Genomic DNA, 16,126 nt, shown 5'->3' on the forward strand with positions numbered 1-16,126 from the left:
CACTATACTGGAAACAGACGGCTACCCCAACAATAGGACAATGGATGGAGCGGGTGGAAGAGATATACAGCGCAGAATCAACACAGGCCACCCTTAGGGGTCTTGAGGAAAAACATGGCTGATCTATATAGCGGTCCGACACACGGACAGGAACGAACGCATGCAGGCCTGAGGAACCCCGCGCCCCCTCCTGGATGGAGAATGAGACCCGATATGACACACGGTAACCACAGGCAATGGGATCCCCTACCCCTCTACACGCCCCTCCCCACCCCCCTTCAAACCGCTCTCTTCTTTCCCCCCTTCATCTTCTTCTCTTATCTCTCACTCGTCTTTCATCTAAGTTCTCCAACAACGATACATAAGCTGACTGAATAACAGATGCAGTTTAACTCAACCCGAGGTTACCAATGGATACACCACATATTCACGCTCAAACATCTGTCTAGGGACGAACACCTCAACCGCAACATCACAAAATACAAACAGGGAATACACATAAACAGCTAATGACCTCCAACCTAGGTCCGATAGCCTTCACCATCTCATAAGGGAAGAGGCCCACGGGCGAAAAGGGGATACTAAAAGTAACTACGCAGCTGACACAGCAAAGACATCTAATTACTTGAGGAACATTTTGGGGACAGTCACCCCAGAGACATAAGACGATCTTTTCATGACAAACAGACCTTAACGGTGGACCGTCCCGAAGGGATCAGACAAACACACATTACCCAATTTACTAGGGCGGAGACACCCTCTAATGACTCCACCGGACACAATAAGACACATTTGGCCAACAAGGCCGCACACCTAAGCACACTCGAATACACGAGTACCCACGACCTCTAATAATCTGCACATCCCCCACAAGGCAAAGTCTAATGCCTAAAAAGTCATGATGAACACCGCAAATAGGTCGAATTCAGCATAGAGCCTATAAGTATGACAATCTATAAGTCGCAACCCTATCGTCCACCTGACTAATTTCGCTTGTTGTACACACTTACTCTAAATACTTGTATAATTGCATACTACTGTTCAAAATGTTGATCATTCAGATTTTGCCGGGACCTGCGTGTCCATTCTACTGTATTTGACTGTTGCATCCAATAAACAGCTTTGAGAACTAAAAACTACAGAAGTCACAATATATTCTTTCTGATAAAACATTTTCTAAGTAATCAAATAAATAATATGAGTCTAAATCATTACTGACTGCAGCGCTCTCTCAGCAGACGTGCCAATTTGCTATCTCTGTTGCACAGTGCTATATCTAATGGATTTCCCTAATGCACTTTCATTTGACATCATACCAATTAAATTTAGATATTGCAAGCCCTTCTAAACAGTGATCCCCGTCTCCTGCTGTTAGTGCGTATGTGCTGTATCCGGATTAATTACCACAGTTCGCCTTTTGCGAGTTTGAAATTAGGCTATAAATATATATGAATGGTTGGCTGTTCAGATGATAGACATAATGCATTATTGAACTTACTAATGGAAATACATTTACCTAATGGTAATCCACCTCAAACCCTCTCAGTTACTAAAATAAGGACATGTCTATGGCTTCAATATGAGCTTCTCATACTTGAGTTTTTAAACAAAAAGTGCAAATCACTGACATATTTATTCACGTAGGCCAGGGGTAGAAAAATTCGGCACTCCAGATGTGATGGACTACATCTCCCCTGATCATCAATAGAGAAAAAACGCAAAAGAAAAAAATGCAATTCTACCTAGATGGAGTATATGAAAAAATTGAAAACATAAGATATAACTTTTAACTTATTACAAGTTATATCTTATGTTTTCAATTTTTTTCATATACTCCATCTAGTTAGAATTGCATTTTTTTCTTTTGTGTTTTTTCTCTATTGATGTTCACTATTTAGGGGTTAACCCCCCTAACTATCTCCTGGCTCTAGGTTGATTTTTTTCATTTTTCTCTCAAACATCTCCCCTGATGCTTTGCCAGCTTTATGACTGTAAGAGCATTGTGTGAGATGTAATGCACAACATCAAGAGTGTCAAACGTTTCCTACCCCTGATGTAGGCTATAGCATTAATTAGTCCATCATGTTCAATCCACTGAAACGCTTGATTTACTAAATTCTGAAGGCTCTGGCAGTATAGACTACTTCCGCCTAGATTGTGAGTCTGACATTGATGCAATTAAAATAAAATGAATTGGAATATGGAAGATCCCAGCACCTGATTTTATGCTGAAATTAATTGTAAAAGAACTGCATGCGAAGTCAATGAGAGGTCTCAAACACTGATTTAAATAGACACCAATGTGAAAGCTGCTCTCATTGATTTCAAGAGTGCATGGCATGCTAGCAATGGTACATGGCACTATTGCCTATGGAAAAAAAGAAAGTGATAGCAAACAGATAAAAAGTGAAATTTAAAATAGAGGGTGAACATTTTTTTTTGTTATCTATGTGGACTAAGTTGAGGATTATTTGATCACACGGTGGACACACAACCGTGCAATACATGTGAAAACCAATTCGAAAGTAACAATGCTCAGAAAAGTTAAACAATGGGGAAAAAATAGCAAATATTATGGCAAGTGATGCTGTACTATTTACTATATTTTTGTACATACATTTCAGTATTGTATATATATTATATTAAACAATGTGTGAAGGCGAATGTGGATTTATTCACTAAACACCACTCTATTCATCTTCCTTTCCACCGTAACTTGACATCCTCTGCTCCAATTTTAGTTTAGGCACACGTGGGCAGATGCCTTGTTATTTCTCAGCTCTTAAAACAATATATATGTCTAGACACTAAGGTGTCAATCTGATTACAATTGATATGAGGCCATTAATATTGGGCCTTGACCTGGAGCTACCTGCTATGACCTTAAGGACACTAACCAAGAACCTGAGTCACCTCTCCCAAATGTAGATTACAGACCTGTGACTCGATCCTTTCCATGAGCTTAAATCTGACCAGATATCTAGCTGTATGCCATTACCTATCTTCCTGGTGTGAAATCATTCATTATAATAGAAAGGTCCAGTGGCCACTCATGGGTTCAAAGTGCAGAACTACAAGTAGACATTTGTGGGAAAGTCTAAACTTAGAGTCACTGAAGCGAAATAAACAATCAAAAAGAGACAATTACACCAAAAGTATATTTGGCAAAAAAAAGCAGAGTTGTATATATGTTGTATATATGTTCCAGGTTGAATATTGTGCGTTAAATGACCCAATTCAGTTGTCAATTTGCCACACAGTCCATATTAATGAAGTGGTTTTGGTGCATAGACACTCCTATCCCAACGATGTCAGCCGGCAGGGGAGACCTAATGCGCATGCGCATCAATGGCCATGCCTGCATTAGGATTTCCCCCATAGGAAAGCATTAATCAATGCTTTGCTATGAGGATTCCGGTGACGCTGGAAGTCTTCATGCACTGCGTGAGGACGTCCAGCATCATATAGACAACCAAAAGTCACCTAAAGACCTGGAAGTACCTCTAGTAGTTGTGTGGTAGAAAGCCACTAGAGGTGGAGTTAACCCTGAGAGGTAATTATTGCAGTTTCTCAGAAACTGCAATAATTTCCACTCTAGGGTTAAGGGACATCGGACATTGCACCCAGACCAATTCAATGAGCTGAAGTGGTCTGGGTGCCTATAGTGTACCTTCAAGGCTCTCCCCATATGCCACAAAAATATTTTTTTTTAAATAAGCATTTTACTGAACTTTTTCCAGCGCCAAGATTAACTTGGCACTACTGGTCTAACCGCCTTACACAACGTCATCAAGGAGGCATGGAATCATACAAGAGCATTTGGGACCAGATGCACATGCGTTGCATCCAATGCTTCTCATAGGAAAGCATTCAATGCAATGTTTTCATATGAGCTGCAACATCATGTGTCCAAGTTTTATTTACTCAGTGTAGCAGAAATTCCACTAACAGCTGTCAGGAAGACAGTCACTGGAGTTATATTTAACCCTTCTATATAAACATTGCTGTCTCTACAAAACTGCAATAATTTACACTGCAGTGTTAAAATGACAGGACCACTGCACCCAGACCACTTCATTGAGAAGAAGTGGTCTGGGTGACTTTTGTGGTCCTTTAAAGATAACTAATGAAGACTATTCCAGATATATATAATATTAACACTAAGGGTATAATGTCAGTTCAGATGCTGTATAATTAATTACTGTATCTACTTTTCAATATAGTGCTTCAATATAAGAAGGTATGTGTGTGTGATACTCACCAGCTGGTCTGAACTCAGCCGCAGTGTCTTTTTATATGTGACGTTAGAGGATAAGAGGTGACTCTGGGTTGACTGCAGAGAGCCAATGTTTTGTTTAGCTGCTCTGGGATCTTCATCGCTTGAAGACGACTCATCCTTTATCCTGAAACAACACAGGAAGATTCTGTAATGAACCGGAAAAATGCATTTGGCTGCTTGCTTGAAAAATACATTTGGACTGAATCACTGAGTGCATTAATTGATTGTCTCTTAAAAGCCATATCTCTCGGGACAGAGCTCACAGCGTGCATCACAAGTTATCAATGTGTAATCTAAGCTCTGATATTTCATTCATATCCATGTCCTTCCATTGAGTATATTACTTATTATCAATGGGGAAACTCAGGAAGGAAACCTTGTGCCAAATTACAATGACCAGGCTGAGACAAATACATTGTTCCTGTAACAAATCCTGAAATGGTGTTGATCTTGAAAACATTAACATTACATAAAACAGAAGCGGTATGTGATACCTTGAATGGCTTCAATTATAAAGTAAGGGGGTTATTTGCTACTTCTAATTAAAAACATTTGTTTGACATAATCTAATAAATGTGTTAAAGAGCACCTGTCATGCCCCAAACAACGTGTGGTCATTTGATTGACCATATGATTTTATCTGTACATTGTGGTGGCAGTTGTGCTAGTAAATGTACAGATTAGGAGAAAAATCTATTTAAAAATATGTTTTTCTCCCAGCTGTCAGTCAAGGCACTGAATGACAAGGGATAGCAGAAAAGACCTCCCATGGGAGATCCCTTTGATTTCCTTGAATAACAATCACAGAGCATGAGTTGTGGTTGCTATGGAAACTAGGTAGTATAGAAACGGAATGATGCGGTGTCACTCCATTTGAGATGATGGGACACTGTCAACGATGTCATCGTGCCCAAAATTGCCCTGTTTAGGGATGCATCCCAACCAGGGCAAATCAAAGGAGAACAGAGGCAAAGTGCAAGATGAGCTGAAAACGGCCAGAAGGTGAGTGTTACTCAAAGAGTAACACCCACAAAAGGGTGATGGAACGGAGGAAAAGTGAGTCAGTCTTTATATTTTACATTGAATACACCATGTATCTTTATGATATATGGTGTATTAAATGTAAACAGAGAAATTAAAGGCAAGTGACTTTTTTTTCCATTACAGGTTCACTTAAAGTACTGTGTACAGTCCATGACATGCTTCCACTAAGTATATTACAGGTAGCACAAAAAAGCATAGATACCATAGAAGATGAACCTATTGCTATACGATATCTAAATGTTGCGCAGAAGTGTATTTGTAAAGAAACGTGGGAGAGTTTAAAGCTTAAAGCTGACAACAAGATTTGCAACAATGAATCAGGTGATCGACACAAGTGCTGAAACAGCAAGCATGTTGGGGTGATCCTTTAAGTAAAGCTCATGCGATAGCAGTCCCCAGGAGTAAATGTAGAAGACATTTTTTCCTAATTGGCCAAACCTTTTTCAGTGCATGTGGTGAGAAGTGCAGTTATCAGTAAATCTGTGACAGAGACAGTCATGAGACCTCTGTGCGTCATAACAGGGGCTAACCATAAAGGTTGTTATGGTATTTGGTTTGTCCATTTAACATCACTTGTACTCTTTACTGTAATACTAAATAAATAGCTCAGCATTGTAATTCCATATGTGTTACCTTTGTTCCATGCTTGTCCCTTCAGCTTGCTCTCCATTAAAAGGTCCTTTTCCGATTAATCCCTGTTCTGTCTTAGCTTCCTAATCAGAGAAATTGTTGGTTAAATGTTTTAAACACTTAAAAGTGAACCATCATCATCATCACTGGAAATTACACCATTTAAAAAAAAACATTGAAAATCAACTATAACTTGTGTTACCCTTATTATTGTTTTATAATGTATATTATAGATTAGACAGCCCAATCCAGTTCAGACCAGGCAGAGCCAGTGCACACATTGCATTGAAGTAGAAATGAAAACATTTCTCCTCCTCTCTTTATTGTGACTGACAGGTACAGAGGGTGGAGCTTGTAATGATTAACAGAGAGACAAGATGGAGGTACTCAGTTCCATGATAGAGGTAATTTACCATCCTTTAATATATATCATTATGCATTATATAATCATAAGATTTCACCGGTGAGGGTGGCTCAGTTGCTGATGCCAATCTGATTACTCTAGTATACCAAACAGGCTGCAAGGCATTGCCTGGGGATAAACTAAAACACAGGTTGGGCAACAGATGTATAACAGACTTTACTAGATTGCTGTTGCGGTCATCGGCCCGCCGCGTGGCACGGCCGTGCCCGACCGGCACAGCCTCGCCGACAGCACGAGCTTACCTGCTCGTCGGCGAGCCGGCAACCACTTCCCTGGGTCTTCCGGGCGTCACACCCAAATCAAAGATGGCGCAGACCGCTTGGTCGCGTCCATCTCTAGCTCCACCCCCGAGAATTATACTAATGTGCGCGTGACGTCATGACGTCAACGCATACGCACGTTTTGGGGTCAGAGGTCGCCCTCTGACCAATCAGAGTATAGAGAGGGATATTTAAATCCCTAACTCACCCCAGTACCTTGCCCTGTCGTGGTTTCCTCTTCCTGGTTTCCTGAGAGTGCTTTATCTTTGTGAATCTGATTTCCTGGTATCCTGATCTTGGCTTTTCCCTGGTTATTGCGAATTCTGGTTTCCCTGACTTGGCTTGTGTAAACGGTATTGTGTATTTTCTGGCTTCCTTGACCTCGGCTTTCCCTTTGACCATTATCTGTCTCTAGCATATTAGTCTGGCCATTCTAAGGTCCGGTTTACGCTCTGTCCTTTTATTTTCCTTTTCCTTCTTATGTATATGTTTACATAGTTTCTGCATGCTGGACCACACTAGTAGTCGTGACAATTGCATGTTGGAGGAAGAGAGACAGAGACAGAGAGAGAGGGAGCAGAAAATGGAAAGTCAACTGAAAGAGCAGTGAGAAAATTGAAAGTTGTTACCTTATGGTCAGAAATCACAGTGGAAGGTTGAAAGAAGCAGGCTGTATATTAACAGACAGTCGATGTTAGTCAGGCCATATGTATAGCGTGTGGGGAGGGAGTTTTCCTTTATCAATTAGACCATGTGCACAGCTAATGGAGTGTTTGTGGTGTGTGTGTTTATGTGTTAACCACAACATTCTAAGAATGTTTCTGAGAAGATCACATACAGATGTGTTAAAGGAACACGTTGTATTTGGAGGAAAAAATAGAAACGAGAAGTGCAGAAGTATGGATGAAATCTAACCATGAAACTCACCACTTTGATATTTGTGTTTCTCCCACGCCATGAAAACCACCACCTTCCTCCTTTTTTGGGCATCTTGTCTCTCATAAGGGTATCCACAGTAACCTGTGTTACATGCACGTGATAAATAAACAAAACAAAAAAAAGTATAAAAAAGCAAAACACAAATATCTAAATGAATTAAATAATGGGTGGGAAAAATATACGTAAAAAAAATAAATTTAAAAAATAGAAACAAAACACAATTGCAAGCAAACACATGAATGAGAATCATGCATACTGTCGGTCGGCCACAGAGTCTCGAAAAGCAAGATCTAATGGAATCTATTACTGCATACACGTAATCAAAGGAAGAGTACTTGAAACATTTAGAGGGAAATGAAATTGAAGACAAAGAAAAGAAAATGTAAAAAATTTGTGTTAGTATTTACAGTTAAGTGGGAAAATGCACTAGACGTCAACCTATTATTCTGGTTAGTTAAAAGAGTTAAAAAATATCCAAAGAATAAAGCAGGTTCATCCTACATTCTGGAGAAGTAAAAAATAAATTAGTCAAATCAATATATCATTTAGCTGACACTTTCAAGTTAAGGATTGCCCAATTATTTTCCAGTGGGGATACTGATGAAAAGTGAAATGTTTGTTCCTTGAGGACAGGTTTGAGGTCAGTGATCACCATAATGGTGAGTAGGCAGCCATATCCATTAAAAGTTAAAAGAAACAGATTTTTTTTTTAAGATATAGTCCCTCACACACCTGCCTATCAATTGTAAGGGTAGAGGTCTATGCCAACAGTGTAGACCTCTATGCAGACAACTGAGTGACAAGGGAGAGCAGGAGAACCCTCCCTGCATATGTTTCTTCTGTTCTCTAACCTGAAAGGTGTCTGATTATTCCTGTAACATTTCAAGTGTTGCAATGTAGTAGAGGAATTAAAGAGTAAATAAAGTTTAAAAAAATAAATAAATAATTAAACAGACGATAAAAATGAAAATAGAGGAGCTATTAAAATCTTGGAGGTACCTTATGTTAGCAGTGATTGGATGGGGCTGGGATAGCAACACACAAAATGCAAAACCAACAGAGCAGGACAGTTTGGAAAGTATATTATAGAAGTGCCATCAAAACTTTAATATAGTCAAATATATATATAATGAAAAATGTTACATAAACCAGCAAAAAGAAAGATACATGGTCGGATGTATAACATTTACACAGAATAAAAGTTTAGTATAAAGAAACTAGAATGAATATGAAAAAAAAGAACCAAGTGCTGCCAAACATGTCAAACAAAAATTCAAGAGCTCAAGGGATTTTATAAATAAAACTCACTCACAATTTTAATGTATTTCGGTATTACACTATCAACTTCGTTTTTTTTTTTTTTTTTTACTTTTTAAAAAAATATATATTATTTAATATTAATGAAAGACAGCAGAGGTCATGCTTGTCCCATGCCAGCTTCAGATTAAACAGCTGTGACCATAGGTCACCTATAGCTATGGTTAAAAGCAGCAGATTAATGCAACAGTCTTATTTATATAACAGAAGTCCACAAATTAAATAATACATCCTACAAAATAATTTTTCTCTCACCCGCAGTGCAAAGAAAAAAGGGAGCCTTCTCAGCACAAATCATTATGTTCCTATCCACGCGGAAGAAATGCATGCAACAATAATGGGGTCATTACATGATTCATGCGTTATTATTCCTCGGATAAACAAAACATGTTCTAATGGAAAATGTTTCTGCACGACCAATCTGTTCCTATGAAAAAGCATCTGACAATGGGAAAGGCTCGGTTATGTTTATATATGAATTATGGGTAGCCCATGGCAACTGACTGTATAATGCTGCAAAAAGCTTTTCCTTCCAGCACTAATATTTTGTTCTGAATATTATAAATTGAGTTGTTTTGCCCCGAGCGGTAAAAATCTGGTATGTTACTTTTGCCAGGAAGAATAATAATAAAAAAAATAATAATCAAGACGTGGAACTTAATCTCATCCTAAAAGTTTAATCGAAGGGAAGTTTCACGTTCCTGCGTGAAACAAGGCTATAACTTTGCTAAAGTCTTGCAGTAATGGACAGCCATGACGCTATACATGTTAATTTCCCATGATGCTCTGTGAAGACACGCTAGTGAAATATGGCGTCCAAACAATGGTGGTGCTAAATTATGTTATCAGCCCTGTAGAGCCTTTGAAATGGTAAAATGTGTAGAGATATGGAATTGTGGGTGTGTAAGAACGTATAAATATAAACACACACACACTACAATATGTAAGATCTCACAGGATCTTAGGCGGTTTACCAGATGATAAAGGGGGCCAACCTATTAATGCTTCCTGTGTTCTCTGTCTAACCCTGGCTTTCCTAAACTCCGGCCCTCCAGATGTTGCTGAACTACAACTCCCATGATTCTATGAATGAACTAGATAGGCTGAGAATCATGGGAGTTGTAGTTCAGCAACATCTGGAGGGCCGGAGTTTGGGGAAGCCTCGTACCCCTGGGCTATAAAGGGCCATCTAAGTTCACCTTGTGGCTAATTCAGCTGTTTTAATAAATGTAACTGTTATCAAGAGAAATTACATTCCAGGGCTAAGAGGTTGGTTTCAACAGCCAGATTCAAACCAGCAAAAGGACATGCAAAGCAAGTGGAGGCCAAGCATTGTTAGGGACAATTATTAGAACAAGCATAATGAAACTAAATGCAGTTGGATATTATAAAGCATTATGTAATGTTAACCACTGCTAATGCACTATAACTATCGCTAATGTTTATTAGATCCACATCTCTTAAACAAATCTGACAATAGTATATAATTTCACACCTGGAAACGTGGTTGTGGATAAGAAATGATTTGATTAATGCCAAAAATACTCCACCTAAACCAATATGGATGCCGAACCATGTGACATATGGCATCCATACTGTAGATAACCTGCACTAAAAATAGCCCCAGCAGACAGAGGGGCTCCTTGGTTAAATCTCTGCTCACACCAAATCTGCAGGATATGTTATTAGGCACTAGAGGCATCAAAGCCCATTATAGTTAGGACGTAATTACACATCCTAACGGCGTTAAGGGGTTAAGAAGAACAAATTTAAGGAAAAATAATAATCACTATAATTACAAAATGTGTGATGTCATTTGTATTGCTTGTCCTTCTAAAATGAAAATGCTTCCAGATCTCATTATTAAAACAAAGAATGTTCATATAATGGCGTAGAACAGTTTGACAATATGCTGAGAAGCAATTTGCATAATGTTATCATATATTGAAGTATCATATTATGCTAATAGTAAACACCAATTACAAAAATGGATAAACGGTTCCCTTGAAATCCATGATAATAAAACTCACACCTACCTTAGGTAATGGCTTCTGGAAAGCCTGCATGGCCAATATAACAGGTGCTGCCGTTGGCCAATTGTAGTACCTACAGCAAGAAAACAACAGTTATTACAAACACTACAAATAGCCCAACTGCACTTATAGTCCAAGTGTGCCGTCACCTTAAATTTCTTATCATCAATCATGTAAAAATTTAACAAGACTACTATAAAGACAGACATCTAACAAAGCTACAATAAGATCAGCTAGAATAACCAAATAACGGTCTGTCAGTGTTGCACAGACAACCATCTTGGAATTTCACCATATTTTCAAAATTTTTTACTCTTACGCAATTGTAAACGTTCTGATACTTTACTACACCACTATTAACATGATCAGATCAGTAAAAACAGACCTAATGATTTGTGCTGAGAAGGCTCCCTTTTATAGCTATAATGCTTTGGCAATCACTATCCTGCCGAGATTAGAACTTCCTGACACACGATCATTGAGGATTCAAGATTTCAAATGATTTTTTATTTTTTTTAAATAATCAATATTCTAAAATATTCCTTTGAACAGCCCCAACCCAGTCACAGCCCCACTCACACCCCTAAAATTAAATTCTTCCTCTTTACCCACTTAAAATTTTGAAAGGTACACACTTGCCGTATGCAAGGAGCCATGGTCCCTGTGTATTGATGGATTCAAAGGCCAGGCATTAAAAAAGGAGCCATGGTCCCTGTGTATTGATGGATTCAAAGGCCAGGCATTAAAAAAAGGAGCCATTGTCCCTGTGTATTGATGGATTCAAAGGCCAGGCATTAAAAAAAGGAGCCATTGTCCCTGTGTATTGATGGATTCAAAGGGGCCAGGCATTATAAGAAGGAGCCATGGACCATGTGTGTTGATGAATTCAAAGGGGCCAGGCATTATAAGAAGGAGCCATGGTCCCTGTTTACTGATGGATTCAAAGGCCAGGCATTATAAGAAGGAGCCATGGTCCCTGTCTACTGATGGATTCAAAGGCCAGGCATTATAAGAAGGAGCCATGGTCCCTGTTTACTGATGGATTCAAAGGCCAGGCATGGACCCTGTGTATTGATGGATTCAAAGGCCAGACATTATGAGAAGGAGCCATGGCCACTGTGTATTGATGGATTGTAAGGCCAGGCATTATAAGAAGGAGCCATGGCCCCTGTGTATTGATGGATTGTAAGGCCAGGCATTATAAGAAGGAGCTATGGTCCCTGTGTATTGATGGATTGTAAGGCCAGGCATTATAAGAAGGAGCCATGGACCCTGTGTATTGATAGATTCAAAGGCCAGGCATTATAAGAAGGAGCCATGGACGCTGCATATTGATGGAATCAAAGACCAGGCATTATAAGAAGGAGCCATGGACCCTGCATATTGATGGATTCAAATGCCAGGCATTATAAGAAGGAGCCATGGCCCCTGTGTATTGATGGATTCAAAGGCCAGGCATTATAAGAATGAGCCATGGACCCTGTGTATTGATGGATTCAAAGGCCAGGCATTATAAGAAGGAGCCATGGTCTCTGTATATTGATGGATTCAAAGGCCAGGCATTATAAGAAGGCGCCATGGACCCTGTGTATTGATGGATTCAAAGGCCAGGCATTATAAGAAGGAGCCATGGTCCCCGTGTATTGATGGATTCATAGGTCAGGCATTATAAGAAGGAGCCAAGGACCCTGCATATTGTTGGATTCAAAGGCCAGGTATCATAAGAAGGAGCCATGGCCCCTGTGTATTGATGGGTTTAAAGGCCAGGCATTATAAGAAGGAGCCATGGTCCCTCTATATTGATGGATTCAAAGGCCATGCATTATAAGAAGGCGCCATGGTCCCTGTTTACTGATGGATTCAAAGGCCAGGCATGGACCCTGTGTATTGATGGATTGTAAGGCCAGACATTATAAGAAGGAGCCATGGCCCCTGTGTATTGATGGAGTGTAAGGCCAGGCATTACAAGAAGGAGCCATGGACCCTGTGTATTGATAGATTCAAAGGCCAGGCATTATAAGAAGGAGCCATGGACCTTGCATATTGATGGATTCAAAGGCCAGGCATTATAAGAAGGAGCCATGGCCCCTGTGTATTGATGGATTCAAAGGCCAGGCATTATAAGAAGGAGCCATGGTCCCCGTGTATTGATGGATTGTAAGGCCAGGCATTATAAGAAGGAGCCATGGACCCTGTGTATTGATAGATTCAAAGGCCAGGCATTATAAGAAGGAGCCATAGACCCTGCATATTGATGGATTCAAAGGCCAGGCATTATAAGAAGGAGCCATGGCCCCTGTGTATTGATGGATTCAAAGGCCAGGCATTATAAGAAGGAGCCATGGTCTCTATATATTGATGGATTCAAAGGCCATGCATTATAAGAAGGCGCCATGGACCCTGTGTATTGATAGATTCAAAGGCCAGGCATTATAAGAAGGAGCCATGGACCCTGCATATTGATGGATTCAAAGGCCAGGCATTATAAGAAGGAGCCATGGTCTCTGTATATTGATGGATTCAAAGGCCAGGCATTATAAGAAGGCGCCATGGTCCCTGTTTACTGATGGATTCAAAGGCCAGGCATTATAAGAAGGAGCCATGGTCCCTGTGTATTGATGGATTGTAAGGCCAGGCATTATAAGAAGGAGCGATGGCCCCTGTGTATTGATAGATTCAAAGGCCAGGCATTATAAGAAGGAGCCATGGACGCTGCATATTGATGGAATCAAAGACCAGGCATTATAAGAAGGACCCTGCATATTGATGGATTCAAAGGCCAGGCATTATAAGAAGGAGCCATGGCCCCTGTGTTTTGATGGATTCAAAGGCCAGGCATTATAAGAAGGAGCCATGGTCTCTGTATATTGATGGATTCAAAGGCCAGGCATTATAAGAAGGCGCCATGGTCCCTGTTTACTGATGGATTTAAAGGCCAGGCATTATAAGAAGGAGCCATGGTCCCTGTGTATTGATGGATTGTAAGGCCAGGCATTATAAGAAGGAGCGATGGCCCCTGTGTATTGATGGATTCAAAGGCCAGGCATTATAAGAAGGAGCCATGGACCCTGTGTATTGATAGATTCAAAGGCCAGGCATTATAAGAAGGAGCCATGGACGCTGCATATTGATGGAATCAAAGACCAGGCATTATAAGAAGGAGCCATGGACCCTGCATATTGATGGATTCAAAGGCCAGGCATTATAAGAAGGAGCCATGGCCCATGTGTATTGATGGATTCAAAGGCCAGGCATTATAAGAAGGAGCCATGGTCTCTGTATATTGATGGATTCAAAGGCCAGGCATTATAAGAAGGCGCCATGGTCCCTGTTTATTGATGGATTCAAAGACCAGGCATTATAAGTAGGAGCCAAGGACCCTGCATATTGATGGATTCAAAGGCCAGGTATCATAAGAAGGAGCCATGGCCCCTGTGTATTGATGGGTTTAAAGGCCAGGCATTATAAGAAGGAGCCATGGTCCCTGTATATTGATGGATTCAAAGGCCATGCATTATAAGAAGGCGCCATGGTCCCTGTTTACTGATGGATTCAAAGGCCAGGCATGGACCCTGTGTATTGATGGATTGTAAGGCCAGACATTATAAGAAGGAGCCAAGGTCCCTGTGTATTGATTGATTCAAAGGCCTGGCATTATAAGAAGGAGCCATGGTCCCTGTGTATTGATGGATTGTAAGGCCAGGCATTATAAGAAGGAGCGATGGCCCCTGTGTATTGATTGATTCAAAGGCCTGGCATTATAAGAAGGAGCCATGGACCCTGTGTATTGATGGATTCAAAGGCCAGGCATGGACCCTGAGTATTGATGGATTGTAAGGCCAGACATTATAAGAAGGAGCCATGGCCAATGTGTATTGATGGATTGTAAGGCCAGGCATTATAAGAAGGCGCCATGGTCCCTGTGTATTGATGGATTCAAAGGCCAGGCATGGACCCTGAGTATTGATGGATTGTAAGGCCAGACATTATAAGAAGGAGCCATGGCCACTGTGTATTGATGGATTGTAAGGCCAGGCATTATAAGAAGGAGCCATGGTCCCTGTGTATTGATGGATTGTAAGGCCAGGCATTATAAGAAGGAGCCATGGTCCCTGTGTATTGATGGATTGTAAGGCCAGGCATTATAAGAAGGAGCCATGATTCCTGTGTATTGATGGATTCAAAAGCCAGGCATTACAAGAAGGAGCCATGCCAGTGTGCTAGATTGAGGTACAATCTCTTAAAAAATAAAATAAAAAATAAGGTCCTTAGTGTCTGTAAGTCACCAAGAGGTTATTATTTATTTTTCCATGTTTTAGAAAGGTCCTTTTACTTTTTAATTGCTGTGGTAGGAATATTAAATGAACACCATCAGCTTCCTTCGCCTTTTATGTTAAACTGAAATGACATTGCTACTGAAGTTGTATCCGCCTGCAATAGATTTCCTTTAATTCTGTGTCCGTGTTTCACTCTTGTTAGTTCTAATTAATTTTCTCTATTACTTCTCAAAATCTATACATTTTATAAATAGCTTCCAAGAAATAATCATTAGAGAATAAGAAGCATGTGAAAAACAACTTTTGGATACAAAAAAATAAATAAATAAAATTAGCTCAACAAAATAACAAAAGTGTTGGTGAATTGTTCTACAGTAAAAGTGTTTATGTGAGCACATTTTGGTGATACAAAACTTTGCAACTACATTTCCCATAATGCATTACCAAACAAGTCGTAAAATTCCAGCTTGGAATATTCCTTTAAGCATTCTTACCTAGTGCCTCTTACACTTTTGGATTTATTTACGAAGCACCTAATTGTAGTGAACTTAAAGCTGAACTCTAGAATCTGAGCTAAAATTGATGATTTCGAAAAATATCTCCATCTCACCAACAGACACAGCTTAGCTAACTTTTGCTTCTAAAATCAGGTTTCAATTCAAAACAATTCAGTATTTAGTAATTAAACCCCTTTCGATTTATTTTGCCCTCTAATCAATAAACAGATATAGAAAAAAGCAGGATGCGTTTCTTTGTGTTTGTTGTTTAAATAAATAGCAAATTATACTATGCTAAAATAGTCAAGCTGTGACTACAATGGATTTGGGGACTTTTTCCAAAATTTTAATTTTGGCCAAACATTTCCCACTTTGTATATGTTAGTTCATTACAGTTCAGTGTTAACTGGATTAACCACACAGTGT

General features: G+C 39.7%; 1 protein-coding gene across 5 annotated transcripts in view; it reads right to left on the reverse strand.

The window, feature by feature from the left end:
* LPIN1 (lipin 1) overlaps nt 1-16,126 on the reverse strand; it is a 185,305-nt gene that overhangs the window by 20,519 nt on the left and 148,660 nt on the right. For all 5 annotated transcript variants that reach the window (XM_063442149.1, XM_063442150.1, XM_063442152.1 and 2 more), the window contains 4 exons: nt 10,930-10,999; nt 7,565-7,657; nt 5,957-6,036; nt 4,262-4,403 (listed from right to left, as the gene is read on the reverse strand). In XM_063442149.1, the coding sequence (XP_063298219.1) occupies nt 4,262-4,403; nt 5,957-6,036; nt 7,565-7,657; nt 10,930-10,999 (385 nt within the window). The remainder of the gene's footprint in view (nt 1-4,261; nt 4,404-5,956; nt 6,037-7,564; nt 7,658-10,929; nt 11,000-16,126) is intronic.

The sequence above is a fragment of the Pelobates fuscus genome, chromosome 2 (assembly GCF_036172605.1).
Source record: "Pelobates fuscus isolate aPelFus1 chromosome 2, aPelFus1.pri, whole genome shotgun sequence".
Classification (NCBI taxonomy): Eukaryota; Metazoa; Chordata; class Amphibia; order Anura; family Pelobatidae; genus Pelobates; species Pelobates fuscus.